General features: G+C 52.9%; 2 protein-coding genes across 2 annotated transcripts in view; one reads left to right on the top strand and one right to left on the bottom strand.

Annotated features, from left to right (window-relative positions):
- The window catches only part of PIK3CD (phosphatidylinositol-4,5-bisphosphate 3-kinase catalytic subunit delta), a 58,474-nt gene extending 54,089 nt beyond the window's left edge, over positions 1 to 4,385 (top strand). Inside the window, 4 exon segments of the mRNA XM_049618163.1 lie at positions 144 to 267; positions 395 to 540; positions 722 to 854; positions 1,599 to 4,385. Of these exon segments, the coding sequence (XP_049474120.1) occupies positions 144 to 267; positions 395 to 540; positions 722 to 854; positions 1,599 to 1,736 (541 nt within the window). The 3' untranslated portion in view covers positions 1,737 to 4,385.
- Positions 3,119 to 19,634, bottom strand: part of CLSTN1 (calsyntenin 1) — a gene marked incomplete at its 5' end in the record, with an annotated part of 89,130 nt that continues 72,614 nt past the window's right edge. Inside the window, 10 exons of the mRNA XM_049618164.1 lie at positions 3,119 to 4,889; positions 5,273 to 5,457; positions 5,823 to 5,958; positions 6,947 to 7,092; positions 7,439 to 7,609; positions 8,126 to 8,352; positions 8,659 to 8,807; positions 10,220 to 10,374; positions 12,028 to 12,084; positions 14,999 to 15,161. Coding sequence (XP_049474121.1) covers positions 4,692 to 4,889; positions 5,273 to 5,457; positions 5,823 to 5,958; positions 6,947 to 7,092; positions 7,439 to 7,609; positions 8,126 to 8,352; positions 8,659 to 8,807; positions 10,220 to 10,374; positions 12,028 to 12,084; positions 14,999 to 15,161 — 1,587 coding nt within the window. The remainder of the gene's footprint in view (positions 4,890 to 5,272; positions 5,458 to 5,822; positions 5,959 to 6,946; positions 7,093 to 7,438; positions 7,610 to 8,125; positions 8,353 to 8,658; positions 8,808 to 10,219; positions 10,375 to 12,027; positions 12,085 to 14,998; positions 15,162 to 19,634) is intronic.

The raw sequence follows: 19,634 nt of genomic DNA, 5'->3' as shown, positions 1-19,634 counted from the left end.
GCCTCCTCCGTGTCCCATTGGTCCAAGCAAGTCGTCGGGCCAGATTCAAGGAGAGGGGACACAGGCCCGACCTCTTGGTAGAAGCTGCTGCAAAACGGCACGGCCATGGGTTTCAACACCCCTCCCCACCGACACACACACAGGGAAGCCTTGGATCGAGCCATTGAGGAGTTTACCCTCTCCTGCGCCGGTTACTGTGTGGCCACTTACGTGTTGGGCATCGGTGATCGGCACAGTGACAACATCATGATCCGCGAGAATGGGCAGGTAGGGGCCACGTGGGCAGCACCTGTCACCCCCCCAGCCTACCCCTCCGTCCCCCCCTCCCGGACCCCGCAACCCGACACCAAGGCACTCTCCTCTCTGACGATGGCTTCTCCTTCCCTTTTCTTAGCTGTTCCACATTGATTTTGGCCACTTTCTGGGGAATTTCAAGACCAAGTTTGGAATCAACCGTGAGCGCGTCCCATTCATCCTCACGTACGACTTTGTGCACGTGATCCAGCAGGGGAAAACGAATAACAGTGAGAAATTTGAAAGGTGAGGGTGCTCGGGGTCCCAGGCCGGCCGGGTGCAGGGCCGGGTCCTGTAGGAAGAGGCCGGGGTGTCGGGGCCTCAGAGGGAGCGGGGGCTGTTTCCAGGGCGAGAGCAGCGTGGGAACGGCCGTGAGGACCCAGAGCCCTGCCTCCCCCCTCCCTCTGCTCCCCCCCGCCCCACCCAGGTTCCGTGGCTACTGTGAGCGAGCCTATACCATCCTGCGGCGCCACGGGCCTCTGTTCCTTCACCTCTTCGCCCTGATGCGGGCCGCCGGCCTGCCTGAGCTCAGCTGCTCCAAAGACATCCAGTATCTCAAGGTAAATGCCAGGGCAGGGCCCTGCCAGGCAGAGCGGGCGGCCCCCAACTCCCCAAGGCCTCTGCCTCTTCTGAGCATTGCGGCCTGGGGGGCCCCGAGCTCAGTGGACCCCGCAGGGCACTCCCGGTGTGGGTCCTTCACGCCACCCACGAGCCAGCAGCAGGGGGGCCGGTGGGGTCAGCCCGGTTCCGTTGCAGGAGCGTCGGGACCTCCCTGGGTCCACCGTCTGGTCCTTCACAGGCTGTAGTGGTTCCGCTTGTACCAGACGGCTGAAGTAGATTCCCTCCCTCGACGATGAAAAATGCCTTTCCTTCCCGCATCTTTTCAGTTTGGGAGCAGCTGGGGGTCAGAGGGGGGCCGGCCTCAAGCGCCTCTTTGGTGCCCAGTGCATGCAGAATGAAGCTGCGTGGGGCAAGTGCTCCTTTCCTCCTCCTGGGGTTAATTCCCACCGCAGAAGGCGAGCCTACCTGTCCACCCCGGAGGCTTTTGGCGGGGGGGGGGGGGGGGGGGGGCGGGTCACGGCTTCCTGGCTGCAGCTGGCATCCTACTTTGAGGGTGGGTCGGGAGGCCCGTCTCGGCTTGGGATCAGAACAGAGTCCTTTCCAAGGGGGATGTCGGCCTCTGTCTCCCGATTCCCCTCCCGCAGTTCTTTCAGAAGGGAATTTACAACGTTCAGGGTGGCGGGGTCTGCTGCCGTCACGGGCCCCCCTAATGGCTGGAGCTCACTGCTCTGATCTTCCCTCAGGACTCTCTGGCCTTGGGAAAGACAGAGGAGGAGGCTCTAAAGCACTTCCGAGTGAAGTTTAACGAAGCCCTCCGGGAGAGCTGGAAGACCAAAGTGAACTGGCTGGCCCACAACGTGTCCAAAGACAATAGGCAGTAGTAGCAAGCTTCTGGAGGCCCCTGGGCCTGGAGGGAGCAGACCGCCGGCCTGGGGAACCAGGCACCCTCAGCCGTCCTCTGGGGCCCCGAGAGCCTGACCCGCACCCCACGGGAAGGAACCTACATGATTGCCTTTTGTTTACACTGGTTATTTATTTATGACTTGAAACGTTTCAGGAACTCGACAGCCATACACGGAAATGCATCCTTCGTGCAGGGGAGGGGCGTCCTCAGCCAGAGCCCCCGGGCTTTGGTGAGAAGACAGAGTCGGGCACCTCAGAGGCCGCACCTCACTAAGGACTGTAACCCCGAGTCTTCCAGCTGGTGAATCGGGACCCGGCAGAGACTGCTCTCCCCTCCGGGAAGCCTGCCTTCCTCCCAGGCTCCCGCCGGGCTGCCCGGGGCTTGGCCCCTGGCAGTTACCTGGTGCCCACTTCTCCGTTCACCCCCTCCACCTTCGTGCTCTCCACGGGCTGAGCGCGGGGCAGCTCCCAGAGGAAGTCTGGGTACCCTCTAGAATCAGGGATGCTTGCTTTCCACTTTTAAAGTGACTCTTGGGTACGGGAAATCCTCTCCTCTGCTGTAAAGCGGTTTTGTTTGCGGGTAAGGAAAAAAAAAACAAAAAACAAAAAAACACCCCAACTACTTACGGACCCTCTGTGGCTCAGAACAGCCTCCGCCCTGATAAAGTATAATATATGCTGGTCCTCAAGACATTAAAAAGATCTGAGCTTGATTTAGCTCAACCTGTCATGGATCGAGGCAAAAGCAGGTCAGAGTACTTTGCTCTGACCTGCCTCGCAAAGCAGGTTTTAAGGCCGGACCTGATCTCCAGAACTCTCTGCCTTGGGAACCTGCTTTGAGGAATCACGTACCAGAAACCTGAGGTCTTTAGTGGAATCTTTTTCTACTTAGCTCGAAGCAGTTCAGGCTTAGCCTTAGGGGGATCCGAGGAGCTCTAGAAACACCAGGTTCCCGGGCCTCTCCCCAGCCGTCTGAAGACATCTCTGGAGAGGGGACTAGAAATCCGGGCTTCTAGAAGCCCACGGGTGATCTTTATGTGTTAGGAGGCCTCGTGAGGCCGGGCAGAGTCAGGCGCAGCTGCCCTGTGGACAGGTATGGGAGCTTCAAGAAAAAGCCCACCGCCTTCTTTGGTCAGTTAGAAGCCACGCGGTGTGGTCCATATGCAGAACACCACCGACCACACTCTCGTTCCCAACTAAGTGTGGAGGTCATCTGGTCCACCTTGCCAGTCTAGAAATAGGAACAGCCGAGTGTACGTCTATATGTTATTTATTGAAACGCGTCTGTGTGCTTCCTGGCATTCTGGTTCCGGTACACAGCCTAGGTGCTTGGCGAGGAGAGTATTTTCTATTTTTGTTTTGTGTGTGTGTGTGTGTGTGTGTGTGTGTTTTAGTCTTTTCATGTTTCTGTATGGGGAAGGGGAGTTCAACACAACTGATGGGGGGTGAAGACCACCGCTCTGTGAAGCCTTCACGTGAGCGGTAACAGCCTACGGAAAGAAATAAAAGCTTTTTTATGTTGTGTTCTCAGGTCAAAAATCAAGCCAGAGAATGCAGGGTTAGAACAAAACCAGGACGAGACCTGACGCGCGCTCCTCCTGGAGTTAGAACCAGCACTTTATTGTAGCGGGTACACTTTCTGACCTCATCAATATACACATCTACAAAGTGACACCACGCGGAGGCCGCATTAGCATCTACCATTGTCTACACAGAGCAGCTACAGCGACAGGACGTGAGGGGCGGCCACACACGACGCAGGACGGCCGCAGTGTCCTTGCAACTAGCAGTTATAATCACAGGACAGTATTCAAAATTATTTTCCCCCAGGTTTAGAAATCTAAAATTTTACATGTAAATTAAAAACAAAGTGCTGTTGGGGTTTGAGCTCATGACTTGTCCTCTCCTTTTCCATCCCCCACGCGCCCCAGAAGCAGAGCCCCTCACTCCTGGGGAGCGGAGTTTGCCTCCGGAGCCGTCGGGGGGAAAGCTGGCGCTCGGCCTTCGGGCCAGAGCGCGTCTGTCCTTGGACGTTCTGAGTCCGGACCACTCAGGCCTGTTCTGTCTCCGCACCAAGTGGCCAGACGCTTTGTGCCATCGGCGTGCACACTCCCCGGCAGGGCAACAGACATCTAGTAGGCGTGAACCCAAGGCTGCACACGAGGAGTCCAGCTTCCTGTGCAAGGAGCTGCCGGTCCTCAGAGGAGTGTGTGAAAGAGGCCAGGGACCCCAGCTCCCCACCCCTCTGCGGATCAGAGATGGGTGGAATCCCAAAGGAAAGACCTGGCCATTTCCAGCCTCCGGAGAGGGGTCTCCGATCCGGTCCCCTGCCGCTGAGCAGTGCCGGGAAGTCCGTGCCCCTTAACTGCCTGGCCGCCCGCCGAGGGTGTGCACTGAGCAGGGCCCAAGTGGGGCAGGCCCGCTCTCCTCCGGGGTGGGGGTGGGGCCGGAGCCCACGGGGTCTCTCCTGTGTTTCAAGCTTCACTTTGCATGCCAGTCCTGGGTCATACTAGCACGGAGGACACGAGGAATCCCAATTTATTTACAAAATATTAAAAAGTCAGTTCATCATCTACATATTAACCCCCATTCTGCCATTTTATACATGCACTAGTTTGGAAAAAATAAAGACTTTAAAAAAAAAAAAAAGGATTACGAGGCGGGAGGGGGCAATTTTAACCCTTTGTCAACGAGTCCAGCGATCGCAGCTTTTCTGGAGGCGCGAGGTGGGGGGGGCCGCACAGAGCGAGCCGCGGGGAGCTCAGAGCGATCTGGGCGGAGGGCGGGGCGACAGCGAGCACAGGCGGGTGGTCAGCGATGGAGAGGGTCTGCAGACCTACTGGCCGGAATGACTTTGTACACCGTGGACCCTTGGGGCTGGGGCAGCAGAGTCTCCTGAAGCGGAAGGAGGGGCGGCGGGGGCGGCCCAGGGCTCAGTAGCTCAGGGTGGAGTCGTCCCACTCCAGCTGCTGCTGCCGGTTCGCGCTCTGCTGGTCCCCGTGCTCCCCCTCCTCCTCCTCGCTGCTTTCCGACTCGGCGCTGGTGATGTCATCCTCCTCCTCCCCGGCTTCGCTCTCCTCCTCCTCTTCCTCCTCCTCCTCCTCCTCGCTGCTGTGCTGGTCCTCGTACGTCTGACAGAGAGACGGCACGTGAGCCCCTGCGCACGACCCCACTGTCCAGTGCCGCTCACCCTCTGGGAATCACAGATGAAGGGGACGCCCGACAGGTCACCTCACCCGAGACCAAAGGGGAAACACGGCTCTGGTCACCACCCACGGGCTGTCACGTGCAGGGAGCGCATTTCTACCCTCGCTGGGCGGCACGAGCTTGAATGAGGCCTCTCTGTACCTCAGTGTACCCACCTGCACCTCACTGAGTTGTCATGTGGATCACGTGACATTCAAGCCACAGAAACGTGGCGATGCCACGGCCACACTGCTTCTCTGGGGTGAGCCCAGCTTTGGCCCCGGCCCGTGGTGGTGTTCGGTTGCAGGGGCCGCCGGTCCACACCTACCTCCATGGGGTTCACGGTGATGGTCAGAGCAGAGTCATCCCAATCCATCTCGTTCTCCTTCCCGGTGTCCTGGTCCCGCATGGTTCGCTGATGAGCAGCCCGGATCCGGAAGACTCCCAGGATAATCATGAAAACCAAGAAGCTGACACACACCACAATGACAACAGTGGCGGTGCTGGGGACAACTGCGGAGGGAGGAGAGGGAACAGGGCTGTGGTGGTGTGACCCGCCCCAGAGGGCGGTAGTGCCCTCGGCCCTCATCCTCCGCAGACAGACGCACACACGCGCGCACACACACACTGACGCGGCATCTGACCCGGAAGAACTCGAAGAAATGTGAGGAGTCGCGGCACAGGTTTCAAGCCCAGGGCCGGCCACTTCCTGCCCTGTGGGGCTCCAGTCCCTCCCGGGCAGCACAGAGTAAGAGAGGCAGGCCGGCTGTGGCTGTTCGAACCCGGGGCCGGGCTCTCGACGGGAGGCGGGAGGGTGTCTCCCCGCCCCCCCCCCGGGACCTGACCCAGCCGGCCCTGCTTCTTGCCCACGGCCCTACCTGCGAATGGGTGGGGGCTGGCCAGGTTGTGGCCCGAGAGATCGACGAAGGCATGGCGCTCCGGGTGGACGAACTGCGGCTGGGCGGCCATGTGGCTGGCGTGCTCCATGGGGCCGGCCGTGTGAATGACGTTCACCTGCAGGGAGAAACGCAGGCGGCATGAACGGGTCCGACAGGCGGAAACGCGGTTCAGAAGCTAACAGGAGCAGCGCTACGCGGAGGGGTCCCTGGACCAGCCCTGATGGGCAGATGAGAAAAGAACAGAAAAAAATCGAGGGTCGGCCCTTGGACGCCGTTGTAACTACCTGATATTTGCGCACATCCAAGAAACGTGGCACTGTTCTAATTCCTTTTTACTATATTTCATAAAGGAATCTGTCCACAAAAGAACAGAAAAACCCCCACCACTGTCCCTCACCACAGGCCCATCTCCCTGCTTTCCCCCCAAACCACAGCGCATCAAAGAGCACAAATCCTAGCCATTTATTTCCCTTCAAATCCGCTACCCTTTGGCTCAAACAAAAGACTCATCGATTTCTCAGCACCGTGACTTCAGCGTTCTGCTGCTCTGAGGCCACCGTGCAGACATGCCAATTGCTGAGAATAACTTTGGGCCCATTTCTCCAGACCACAGAAGCCGTGAGGGACGACGGGGCTGCAGTCCGGGCCTGTGGAAGACTTCAGAGCAGGGGGGGGCGCCCTGTGACCCCCGTGCCCTGAGTCACCACTCCCCGGCTCTGCAGACGGCACAGCAACACCCCCCCCCCCCCCCACCCCCCCACCCCCGGCCAGCCCTGCGTCTAGACCCTCCCCCGGGGCCGGCAGTCTGCAAAGACTCTCTGGGTCCCTGGGAATTGCCCTTTGCAAAACTGCCAAATCTCAGCAAACAACCGCGGCCCTACTCATGAGGTATTAACTGCCTCTAGCTCTTGACCACCTCCTTCCAAAGGCCCCTCAGGCCTCCGTGAAAGGGATGCACCGGACGCACCCCGGCCCACCCAAACCGGCGTGGGTCAGACCTGCAGCGGCCCCCAGGCCGGGAAAGGCTGGCGCACCTGGGTTGTGGCCGAGCAGCTACCCAATCACCCACCGCCGGCCCTTCTCAGCGTGGGCCCTGCACGCACCTCCACCTGAAACTCGTTGCTGATGTAGCGGCCATTGAGCTCTGAGCAGACGAGCCTGAACTTCCGGTCAAGCAGGGACCTGGTGTGCCAGTTCCGATAGCGGAGGAGGCGCAGAACCTCCTCGTAGCTGGCCATGGTGTCCACGCCTGAGGGGAGGAGGTGAGAACATTGCCTGGTGGCTGGGGTCGGGGTCAAGGCCAGGGTCAGAGCAGGCTGGGGTCAGGCACAGGGGCAGCTGGACCACACGTGTGCGCACTCCGGCTTTCCGGTTGTGGGGAGAAATGCAAGCGTGTGGGCACATCTGTCCCTCCCCGGGGTGTGTGCCATCGTGTGCCTGACTTCCGACCCCTTGTAAGGACGGGAAGTAAGGCAGTGCCTGACTTCCCTTCCTGCCGGGACAGCGTCGATCCTAGTGAGCCTCTCCTGTCCCGTGGCCTCCAGGACCCTCAGGGCCCGGAGATGACAGGAGGCGGGGCTGAGGCTCGCGCTCACCTGTGAAGACCATGCCCAGGTCGGAGGCGCTCACCGCGATGCCCTTCTGCTGCAGGCGGGCCATGTCTACCTCCAGGCTCTCCTGTGCCGGGTTCAGTTCCTCCCCGTCCACGGTGACCTCGCAGGTATCCAGGTCATGCACGATCTCCTCGGACACGAGCGACTCTTGAACTGCAAGAACAGACCCGCCAATAGCAGAGGCCACGGAGCCCGGGGGGGCTGGTCACGCCGGTGGGCTGCTGGCGCTCCTCAAGCTCACAGAGCCCTTTGAGAAATCGACGACAGAGGCGCAGGAGAGTCCCTTTCAAGAAACGGGGTGCCGGTCCCCAGACAGGCCCAGAACAGGGGGCCCCTCCCCACCCAGCAGGAGTAGCGAGTGCCCTGCAATCGGCTCAGATCTTCTCAGCCTCCCCTCAAGGGCATCTCAGATTCGGATGTCACGCCGGAGGAGGAGGAGAGTCCTCTCCAGGTGGGTTTCCAAAGAGCATAATGAGCTCTAGCCCATGGGTCAGATTCCAGAAGCTGACCCAAGAATAGCATTAAAACATCCAAATCTCTCAAAATCCCAGAAAAAGAGAATTCAGTGAGAAAGTAGCAGCAGTGGGGTTTCAGCCGCTCCCCTCCCCCCCCCCCCAACTGGGTTTGAGCCAAGGTGAGGGCGACCATCGCAGGCAGAAGTGCCGTTACCTGTGGGGTCCTCGTCCCCGTCCCCTTCGGGCTCCACTTCTCTCGTGATGGTGCTGATGATCCGAAGCTCAGGGAAAAGGAAAACCCCCTCTGGGCTTTCAAATTCAGAAGCCGCTCGAGCAAAATGGTGGACCCCACTCAGGCTGATCTTGGGCTCCTCTGGCTGCAACACCATCACGTAACCATCCACCGGGGGCACCGAGATGCAGGTAGCTTCATTAAAACACCTGACGACAAGGGACGGAGAAGGCGAGGGTCAGAGCTTCGAGAAGCGGTTTTGTAAGCTACACGCAATGGCACGTGGAGGTTCCAACAGGCAGGAATCCACAGCCCCTGGGGGGACAGAGGCCGCGGCCGTCTGGGAACGGGCCTCCAACACACCGATAAACACCATTCAAACCCTCTGGTAACCAGCGATGGCTCACCGGTCTTTACAGACGGGAGGCTGGGTTGTCTTAAAAACCTAAACACACACATTTTCTTCTCAAGAGTCACGACCAAAGGCAGATTTATAGTTAAAAATCAGCACGTACTTGACTGTGCTGGTGAGTTTGAGTCTCCGGATCCCAGGTGTGGGGAACTGCCGTGAGTTCAGGTAGGTGATGTGCTGCATGGCTTTATCCAGCTCCCCAACATCATCTCCCTCCAAGGTCAACGCCAACTGACTGGGGTTGGTATGGATCTGAAATCATACCAGACAGGGGCGAGAAAAACGGCTCTAATTGCAAGAAGCTGAAACCACAAACACGCTGGCAAAGAGGGCTCGCGGGGGATCGATCTGACTCGGTGACCTGTAGGGGAAAGGCGCACAGAATTGGCAGCGATGAGATCTTCTTCGGGGGTAAATTCTCAAGGAGCAAATGTATCTGTGATGTAAGAGATACAGGGGCCTGGCTGGCTTGGTTGGTGAAACGTGCAACTCTTCACCTTGGGGTCCTGAGTTTGAACCCCACGAATGGGTATAGCGATACTTAAGAAACTTAAATCTTAGGGGCTCCTGGGTGGCTCAGTCGGTTGAGCAGTCTGACTCTTGATTTCAGCTCAGGTCATGATCTCACAGTTACTGAGTTTGAGCCCTGCACTGGGCTCTGCGCTGACAGTGTGGAGCCTGCTTGGGATTCTCTCTCTTTCTCTCTCTCTCTGCCCCTCTCCTGTTCATGCATGTGCTAAAATAAATAAACTTTAAATAAATAAATGAACAAATAAATAAATAAATAAAATCTTAAAAAAATATATATGTATCTTTGGTCTCTGTCCCCAGTTTCTGGCACAGAGCCCCCTAAAATCCTGGAAATTTCCTGAGTGACAGAAGTACCCTTTCTCACGCATAACAAGCCCTTTCCAAGCACACGAGCATCTATGTTATCGAACAGGCTCTGGGTGGCTGAGAGGGTTTCAGGATGGAGCCAGCTGCCACAGGAACCAGCCGTGTGACTACAGGGCTGGCACTTTCAGACCTGACCCTGACCTCTAGCCAATGGCTTAACCAGCTGTGCCTAACATAACAGAAGCTCCGGAAACACCCCTGAAGGACCCGGCGTGGGAGCTTCCAGTGTGGGGAGGGAGGCACTCCTGGAGAGGACGGGGAAGCCCCATTCCCCCCTCCCCTGCCTTCTGCATCAACTCCATCTGGTTGTTCCGGAGCTGTATCCTTTAAAACAAACCAGCAGCGGTTAAGTGAAGTGTTTTCTGGAGTTTTCCGAGTAGTCTAAGCAAATTACTGAAATCGAAAAGAGGGGGGATTATGGGGACCCCGACTTTGTAGCCAAGTTGGACACAAGCGCGCGTAACCCGAGAGCCTGACACCTCCAACTGGCCCCCGCGGCGGGGGCAGCCTCGCGGGCCTGAGCCTCACGCGTGGGGTCTGCGCTAAACTCCAGGCAGTCAGTGTCAGAAGCGAACTGAACTGTGGGACACCTGCAGGTGCCTGGAGAGCTGGGGGACCGGCGGGTGGAACACCCCCACACGTCCGCTGTCAGAGGTGCTGTGAGCAGAAGCAGGTCTGGACCGATCGCGGGCGGAGCCTCTGCCAACAGCCTGCACCCTTGTGCTCTAGGAGGCGGCGAGCGCCGCACACGCGCACGCCCGCGTTACCTTCACGCCTCTGCCGTCCTCGGGGGCCTGCAGGTCCAGCCCTTCTTTGCAGGTGTACAGACAGTCAATCACCTTCTTATCTGCGAGTTTCCCAGAACGGACAGTCAGGCCAGCCAGATTACCCCGGAAAAACTGGGTCATGTGCAGGTCGCCACCTTAGGAACACGGGGGGACAAAGCGGGCAGTTACGCGTGCACCCCAGGGCCTCCTGCTTCGCTTCTCAATGCAGTGTTACCGGTGGTGGCGGCTTGATGGAGGGACATGCGGGTTAGTTCGTACCGAATCCTGTTAGCCTTGCCATCTACATGGAAGCGCAATGGAGAAATTAAGTCGTTTATGATCATGCATATGGCCTGGAGAAAAGAGGTGTTGGGGGGGGGTCCCTCACCCGAAGCCCAGAGGCAAGAGGTCCCACGAGTGTCCCCACACAACTGGCCGCTCCCTGGAAAGGGCGGCCTACGCTGCACCCATCAGCCTGGTGCACGGGTGACATTTTCCAGCAATGCCAGCCTTCTGGACCACTGCCTTCTCAATCAGCTGGGTCACGCTCTGGGTTGCCTTTTCTAACAGCACACTTGGGGATACACACAAACTTGGGACTGAGCCCACAAGAATAGGCCTAGAAAGATACAAGGGGCGCTCACTACCCTAGCCTGCACCTAAGAGGCCTCACATGCTATCTGGTTGAGCTCCACGGTGCCTGCCCCCAGGATAACTGGGAACTGATGGTGTTATAAGGAAAAGAGAAACCCAGAAAGCAGTCCTCACCACACTGTGGCCAAGAGCCAAAAAGCATGTGAAAAGAAGCTTACTCTCAGGGCACCTGGGTGGCTCGGTCAGTTAAATGTCTGACTCTTGATTTTGTCTTGGGTCATGGTCTCAAGGTTGGTGCATGGGTTCAAGCCCCATGTCGGGCTCTGCGCCGGCAGCTTGGAGCCTGCGTGGGATTCTCTCTCTCCCCCCTCTCTCTCTGCCCTTGCTCGCTCACGCCTACCTCCCTCCCAAAATGAATGGAGTTTAAAAAAAAAAAAAAGGGGGGGGTGCCTGGGTGGCTCAGTCGGTTGAGCGGCCGACTTCGGCTCAGGTCATGATCTCAGGGTTCGTGAGTTCGAGCCCTGCGTCGGGCTCTGTGCTGACAGCTCAGAGCCTGGAGCCTGTTTCGGATTCTGTGTCTCCCTCTCTCTGACCAACCCCCCTCCCCCGCCCCGTTCATGCTCTGTCTCTCTCTGTCTCAAAAATAAATAAACGTTAAAAAAAAAAAAAAAAAGCAGCAGCAGCTTATTCTCACAAAAGGACGAAGACCAATGCCCAGAGCATGTCTCATTCCTGATAAGGACGTCAGACACTGAGCCACCACCAGGGACTGCGATTTCTAAGAAACCTGCGTTTAAAATTTAGTATTGGTCAGGACAGAGTATCTAGAAACGAGCCCTCTTCCTGTCTCATGGTTCAGCCACATGGGAACCAGGCAGTGGCCTCCCTGATGTGGCCTATGAGATTTTGGCAGGGAGCCTCATGCGGTGGGATCAGGGTAAAATTTGAGGCGGGCAGGGCGGGGGGGGTCCCCATCAGTGCAGAGCATTAATGAGTCATTTGCCCTCACTTCAACTGGAGTCAGAATGGGCAGAAAAGGGTAAATCCTGTGAAGCAGTGGTGGGGGGAGGGAGGGGCGCATAATGCAAAGCAGCAGCTCAGAAGGTGTCTGGGACCAAAATGCAACTCGGGCATTTCATGCGAAATGTGGAATGAATTGATGTCTTGTCTTTAAATGAAACACAAGAGTGAACCGTAGGGAAAGATCCAGCAACCTGCAGGGGCCATAGGCACAGGCTCGGTTTCATTGTCATTTTCAAATGCTGGATACTCTGCAGGAAAGCAAGACAAAGACAATAGAAAAGGACCAAGAGGTTAGGCTCTTCACATTGGAATTTGAAAATTAGTCTTGAAAAGCTGCCAAATATAAAACACAAAGGGAAGAATTCCCGCCTTGTCCCTCTCGGGGACATCTTCCCCCCAGAAGCAAGCTCGTACTGGATCACCTTTTCGGAAGTCCCCCGCCCCCCGCTTCTCTTCGTTCCTCCCTTGTCCCATCTTCCACATCCACCTTGCCAGAACACAGACCAAATTCAAAATCAGGTGAACAAAAGCTTGTCCGTCGAACTCGTGATCTCGGGCTCGTGCTACTGGGTGGGGCAGCGACGTGCCAGCCACCAATGATACCAAACCCCGGGCCCACGCACTTTTCTCCCAGAGAGGACATTTGTGCAGACGAACTGGGACAGCACAAGTATGCATCCAAAGCCTGGTGTGTGTACGGTATACACGGGAAAGTATGTAGTTTCTGAAAGCTCAAAATGAGTTCACTTTGGTCTAGATGTTAACCCCTAAGTAACAGAGATACAAAGGCGTCTTTATCCACTTTTTCTAAATAGGAAGGGAGAGTCAGAGGTTAAGAAACTCACCCAGATTGATAGATAATCGGCAGTGGGTCTGGGGCCTCTAACCACTGACCTTCTCACAGGCCCCAGGCTGGTGTCCTCACAGTAATGCCAGGTCAGGGAGGCACACAACCAGAGACTGAACACAGAATCTCTACTTTCTAGATCACGTTGTGGGAGCACTCCATAACCCACGGCACGTCCCGTGCTACAGCAGCGTGGGGGCACTGGGGGCCGGCCGGGCATGTGTGGCTGCGCTCCCACGATGCCCCCAGTTGCCTCCAGAACACCGTTAGGAATGACATTCCGGGGGTGCCTGGGTGGCTCAGTCAGTTAAGCGTCCAACTTCTGCTCAGCTCATGATCTCAGGGTTCGTGAGTTCAAGCCCCACGTCGGGCTCTGGGCTGACAGTTCAGAGCCTGGAGACTGCTTCGGTTCTGTGTGTCTGTCTCTCTCTCTCTCTCCGCCCCTCCCCTGCTTGTTCTTGGTCTCTCAAAAATGAATACACGTTGAAAAAAAAAAAAGGGAATGACATTTGAGCCAACGGGGGTGAGGCTGCTGCCCACAGCCCGGGCTCTCCACCGTGAATTTGTATGAACCGTGGTTCCTCATCTGCTGAAGGAAGGAAGGAGACCTTCTTCCAGGTTAACGATATTTTACAAACCCTGTGTCTGGTTTGGGAATTCAGGCGTGTTTTTCTGGCCGAGGATCTTGAGAAGCTGAGGTAGAAAGACGCTGTGGCACCAACAGGAACCGGGAGTCAGTGCAGAACATGGGGCTTTATTTTAATTCAACAAGCAAAGCTCTCAGGTTTGCACTTGTATTCTTATTCTTATTTTTAAAACAACTCAAATTACTGTTTAATTTGGGAAGCAGCTCTGGACTGAAACGTTAAGACTTCACAACGAAAAAAATTCCTATTTCCCTGGTAATTTGCTCCTCATTCCTTGGTTTCAAGTTCCACTTTCTCATGGATGAACTGTCCCCGAAATTAAATCCGGGATTCAGCTGAAGAAATTCACTCTAAAATGCTACCTTAATCTTGTTAATTTACAAGGATCGGCAGAAAATTATGAAATTCAAATTCTCTAAAATTAAAGCAATGTTATTGTGGGCATTAGTCTATTTTGTATCTTTCTCACCTACCCCAAGATGAAATGTTTCCATAGGGAGAAAAAAATATTCAAAAGGTCTGTTTAGCAGTGATGGCGACCCAGCCAAGTGTGACGGTTCACGCGAGGGCAGACTGAGGGGTCCGTGATCTTGGACAGGAAAAATTATGTGCTTATTATTACTCCACTAACTTGTGAAGTTCAGCTTTTTCTTTGGGCCTAAACGTCGGCTCCAAAACACAGCGGCATTAGCCATCACGGCTATTTTCCCAGCATGCTGTGTTGCTGCAAATACCATAAAGCTCGTCACTATTTTCAAATTACAGCAGTTACTGAGGTTGCTGCTAAAGCTTTCTCTCCATCTGTCGATAAAGCAGCACAGGTATTACCATTTCAAAAGATTCACCTTTTAGTACTATGATAACTTTCTTCCAATTTAATTGGCTGCCTTTGAAATCCTGTGTATTGTATTTCACAGATTAAGAAGAAATTATCCCGGGAAGGGGTCCACATCAGACCACAGGCCCTAAATGCACTGACTTTATGGTTTCAAATCCAGATGCCATGATTAACCAGGCGGGGTGACCCTGGGCTCTGAGCCTCAGTTCCTTTGGCTATAAAATGGGGATAAAAACTGCTCCTTCCCCACAGACTTACTGTTAAGGAAAGTAATGGACATGTGGCCCACCACTCAGAAAGGACAAATAAACGGTACTGTTGCTTCACTGGTCGTTGTCCTACCCCATCCCACTTCCGAGGACTCCCGTGGAGTCCTTTCAAGCACGGCCCTGTGGAGGGTGCTCCTGCCGGGTTATCCAGCACTAAACATTCTGGAAGAGTCCTCCGGGTCAAAGAACATTCCCAGTTTCGTGCCTGATGGTCCGCTGCGGCCTCTTTGTCTTTGTGAACTTTTCAGTGAACAGATTAATTTACAACAGTCCCTCAATGGCACTCTCCCTCCACGTAATGCTTCCTCCCAGGTTCCCCGGGAAGGTGCCGGCTGCTGCAGTCCTGTAACAAACCGTAAGTGAGCGCCCCAGAGCATGGCATCAGCAGATGCCCAGAACGGCCTGTCCCCAGAACGGCCACACCCAGGAGAAGGAACGGAAAGACGAAGGCAATGAGGGTAAGGGGGTAAGACCCTGAGAGGAGCCTGCTTCCATCACCAAGGCCACGAGGCAGCAGGACTGAATTCCCGATGCCGAGCAGAGGGTGCCAATGGCCATTACCTTGCCAGCAAGCCCCAACCACGAGCTGGGTTTCAATCCTGGATGGATGAAGCGGGTAATCTTCGGTCACAGAGAAGGGCTCGTGAGAAACACCGTCCACATAGAGAGTCACGCTCGGGAGCTCCGCGTTGAGGACGTAGTGATGCCACTCCTCATCACAGACCTGTGAGAGGCCAAGGGAAAAACCAGGGCATGAAAGGTCTACCTTCCCTCACATCCAGAGACAATGAAAGCAATGCAACTGGGGACAGAGACCAAGTCACCCATACGGAATAATGGCTTCTGAAAAAGGAAAGGAATTTCTTAAAACTCTAACGATAAGATACATCTCACTCAACCGCATCCCACCCAAAAGGGCCAAGGCAACACTATCACCTCTAGGACGTTCCAGACCAGGGGGAGGTGCCCATTCCTCACGTGACAGGGCCCAGTTCTCTTCTGCCAATAGTCTGACACCGGGAGATTCTTGTATCCGCAGGCTGGACAGCCCCCCACTGAGCAGGCTTAGCCTGTCAAGATCCATACCTTTTCTGGATCAAAATGAAAATCACCTCCCATCTCAGAATAAGCCATGCCATAACTCATATATTTTCTTTTTCAATTCAAAGGTAATGATCTAAATATAGGTGAGCATACAGCTCAGAGGGAGTGATAACTCAAACTGTGTTCCTTCCGCATCATGAATGAGCACCCCCCCCCGCCCCCCCCCCCCCCGCGCCCCCCACTGCCGAGGGAAAGTGCTGTCGGCAGCCTCCAAGGTCCGTTTGGTCTGGCACTCTCTGATCTTTGGCTTCAGTGGAAGAGGCAAGTACTTGAGAACAGAGACAGGCAGAGAAAGAGATGGAGTGGGATAGTGTTTTTGTTTCTTAAAACATTTTTTTAAATGTTTATTCATTTTTGAGAGGAAGTGCACACGCACGCGCACACACACAAAACACGAATGGGGGAGGGGCAGAGAGAGAGAGGAGCAGAAAAGAACCCGAAACAGGCTCCAGGCTCTGAGCTGTCAGCACAGAGCCCAATGCAGGCTCGAACTCATGAACCGTGAGATCAATGACCTGAGCCAAAGTTGGGATGCTCAACTGACTGGGTCACCCAGGCTCCCCGTGTTTTTAAAACTGCATTTCTAAATAAGCTTAACCAATTTACACATTCTAAAAAACTGAACCCATTAAAGTTAAACAGACAGGAAACATCACAACAAATGAAGAAATTACCAAAGAATATCCGGCAGAGAAAAGCGGCTGCTCCTGAGTTTATTACAGAAAAAATCCAAACCTCTAACACTCAGCATACGCCTACGGCATATGCACGATATTTTTGTATGTATGTATATATTACATGAAACCTTTTTAAATGAAGGAATTGCATGGCAAATCACTTTTGAGGCTGGTAATATCTTAATTTTAGCTTCTCTATTTAAGACAAGTTCTGTAATAAAAGCTCCTTCAGAAAGCAAATTATATTTCACCTAGCTCTCAAAGTATGGCAGGTTTCTGGGAGATTAGCAGAATAACACCGTATTTGAAAGTCCATTTGGACTTTAGTCAAAAGTCCCTGAGAATATTGAGAAGAGTGTAGTAGAATTGGCATAATTTTCTAATTTCCCTGAAAACTGGGTGATCAGGAGAGCAAAGCCCAAAGCTGTCGACAACACCCACAACACTCCTCAGTTCGGTGCCCGTGTGCACCCTGAGATGCACGTAGTGAAGAAAAGCAATGGGGCTTCCGACCCAGAGGGTATCATAGAGTGGTGAGGCCATACTTACCGGTTGAGATGCCTTACAACAGTAACAGAAGAGGGAGGCAGAGCCCTAAAACTAGAAAAAGGGTCATGCTATCCAACTCTCTTCTTTGAGAATGCAAAAAAAGTAACTGTATATAAAAATGAGGAGGAGGAAAACGGATCGCAGTTCAATCCCATATGAACTTTTCAAGAGAAAGAAAGCAAATGGACGGAATACTATCCCTTCAGACCCTGAAAGCATTACCTGAAAGATATTCCTGCAACAGACATGAAAACGATCATGTATTATCTCAGAACACTCCAATGATGTCAGGAAAGTGACACAAAACACAAAAGCACATAGATCAGGACCAGAGCAACTCAGACAAGAGCTGACGAATCAGGAATGACTTGGGTAAAAAGTGACAGGTAGAGAATACAGATAAAGAATACGAAGGGTCCCCAGAAAAGAAAGAGCAAAGCAATGACGGGACAGGGCTAAGAACTATAACACCAAAAACTTGCCTGAAGTACCAAACTGCTTTAAACTATATACTAACAAAGGGCATACCACATATCTGGGAAAAGAGACCCAACAATCAAGACGTGCATAAAATTAATTAGCTTTAAAAAAGAAAAAAGACACATCCTTTGGTCACCCAAACAAAAGAACCAAGTATCTTATAAGGGAAAGAAGATCAGATTGCCATCAGACTTCAGTAGCAATATCTTATGTCTGAAGACAATGGACAGAGAAATTTTCTGTTCTTGTAAATCTTTTTTTTTTTTTTAAATGTTTATTTTTGAGAGAGAGAAAGGGCAAGCAGGGGAGAGTCAGAGAGAGAGAGAGGGAGACACAGAATCTGAAGCAGGATCAAGCCTCTGGGCTGTCAGCAGAGTATGATGTGGGGCTCAAACCCACGGATTGCGGGATCATGACCTGAGCCAAAGTCGAAAGCTTAACCAAATGAGCCACCCAGGTGCCCCTGTTCTTATAAATCTTAAATATGAGCCAGAGATTTCATATCCAGCCAAACTGACTTCCACTATAAAAGCCACAGACAAACTATAAAACAAACATGAAAGAACTGAGGTTGTTCCCATGAATCTCTCCTCAGGACACATTCCCTACAACGCAGATGACAGAGACAGAGTGCCACAGAACTTAAACATACCAGGAACATCCAAACCCAAGTCCAATAAAGCCTTTAGACCACACTACCAATTTACAGGCTCTAAAGAAGACAGTGGCATGTATGTTAGATGGACTACAACAATGCAATCAGCCAAATCTAAACTATGGGAAACTCTGGGACAAAAAGCCTGATTTCTGTCATCAAATAAATTTCAGGAGAGAAGAGAAAAATCTACAGATTATAAAATAAACTCAAAAGGTATAGCAACCAATCACAGTCCCTTATTTGGATCCTGATTCAAATACAGGCTGTAAACATAAAAATACAGGGGTACCCGGGTGGCTCAGTCCATTAAGTGTCTGACTCTTGACTTCAGCTCAGGAGGACACCAGAGAATCCCTCTCTGTACAGATAAAAAAACTAAAATCTAGTTAGGCCAAAATCAGTAACGCTATAACTGAGATGTAATCTCGAATGGATGCTGTGACAGTGAGGATGGATGAAGCAGAGCAGTGAATCAGTGATATAGAAGATAAAATTACAAAAAATAATGAAGCTGAAAAAAAGAAGGATACAAAGTCCAAAGATCACAATACAAGACTTAGAGAACTCAGCAACTCAAAGAGGAATAACATTCATAACCTAGGAGTCACAGAAGATGAAGGGAGAGAAAAAGGGGCAGATGGTTTATGTGAGCAAATTATAGCTGAAAACTTCCCTAATCTGGGGAAGGACACAGACATCCAGAAGCACAGAGAACTCCCATTAAATTCAACAAAAGCCAGCCATCACCAAGGCATAGCATAGTCAGATTCACAAAATACACAGACAAGGAAAGAACCATAAAAGCAGCAAGGGGAAAAAAGTCCTTAACCTACAAGGGAAGACAAATAAGGCTGGCAGCCAATCTGTCCACAGAAACTTGGCAGACCAGAAAGGAGTGGCAGAGTATATTCAATATGCTGAATGGAAAAAATATTCAGCCAAGAATTCTTTATCCAGCAAGGCTGTCACTCAGAATAGAAGGAAAGATAAAGAGCTTCCCAAACAAAAAATAAATAAAGGAGTTTGTGACCACTAAGCCAGACCTGCAAGAAACTTTAAAGAAAAATAAAGAGCTTCCCAGACCAAAAATAAATAAATAAAGGAGTTTGTGACCACTAAACCAGCCCTGCAAGAAATTTTAAGGGGGACTCTTTGGAGAAAAAAACAAAACAAAAAAGACCAAAAGCAACAAAGACTAGAAAGGACCAGAGAACATCACCAGAAACACCAACTCTACAGGCAACACAATGGTGCTAAATTCATATCTTTCAATAATCCCTCTGAATGTAAATGGACTAAATGCCCCAATCAAAAGACACAGGGTATCAGAATGAATAAAAACACAAGATCCATCTATATGCCGCCTATAAGAGACTCATTTTAGATCTAAAGACATCTGCAAATTGAAAATGAGGGGATGGAGAGGTACCTGGGTGGCTCAGTTGGTTAAGCGTCCAACTTTGGCTTAGGTCATGATCTCAGTTTGTGAGTCTGAGCCCCGCATTGGGCTCTCTGCTGTCAGCACAGAACCTACTTCAGATCCTCTGTCCCCCCTCTCTCTGCCCCTCCCTGCTTGTTCTCTCTCTCTCAAAATAAATAAACTTAAAAAAAAATTATGGGGGCGCCTGGGTGGCGCAGTCGGTTAAGCGTCCGACTTCAGCCAGGTCACGATCTCGCGGTCTGTGAGTTCGAGCCCCGCGTCAGCCCAGAGCCTGACGCGGGGCTCGAA

Source organism: Panthera uncia (genome assembly GCF_023721935.1).
Source record: "Panthera uncia isolate 11264 chromosome C1 unlocalized genomic scaffold, Puncia_PCG_1.0 HiC_scaffold_4, whole genome shotgun sequence".
Taxonomy (NCBI): Eukaryota; Metazoa; Chordata; class Mammalia; order Carnivora; family Felidae; genus Panthera; species Panthera uncia.
Note: the sequence above shows the minus strand (reverse complement) of the source record. Positions and strands in the feature narration are given on the sequence as shown.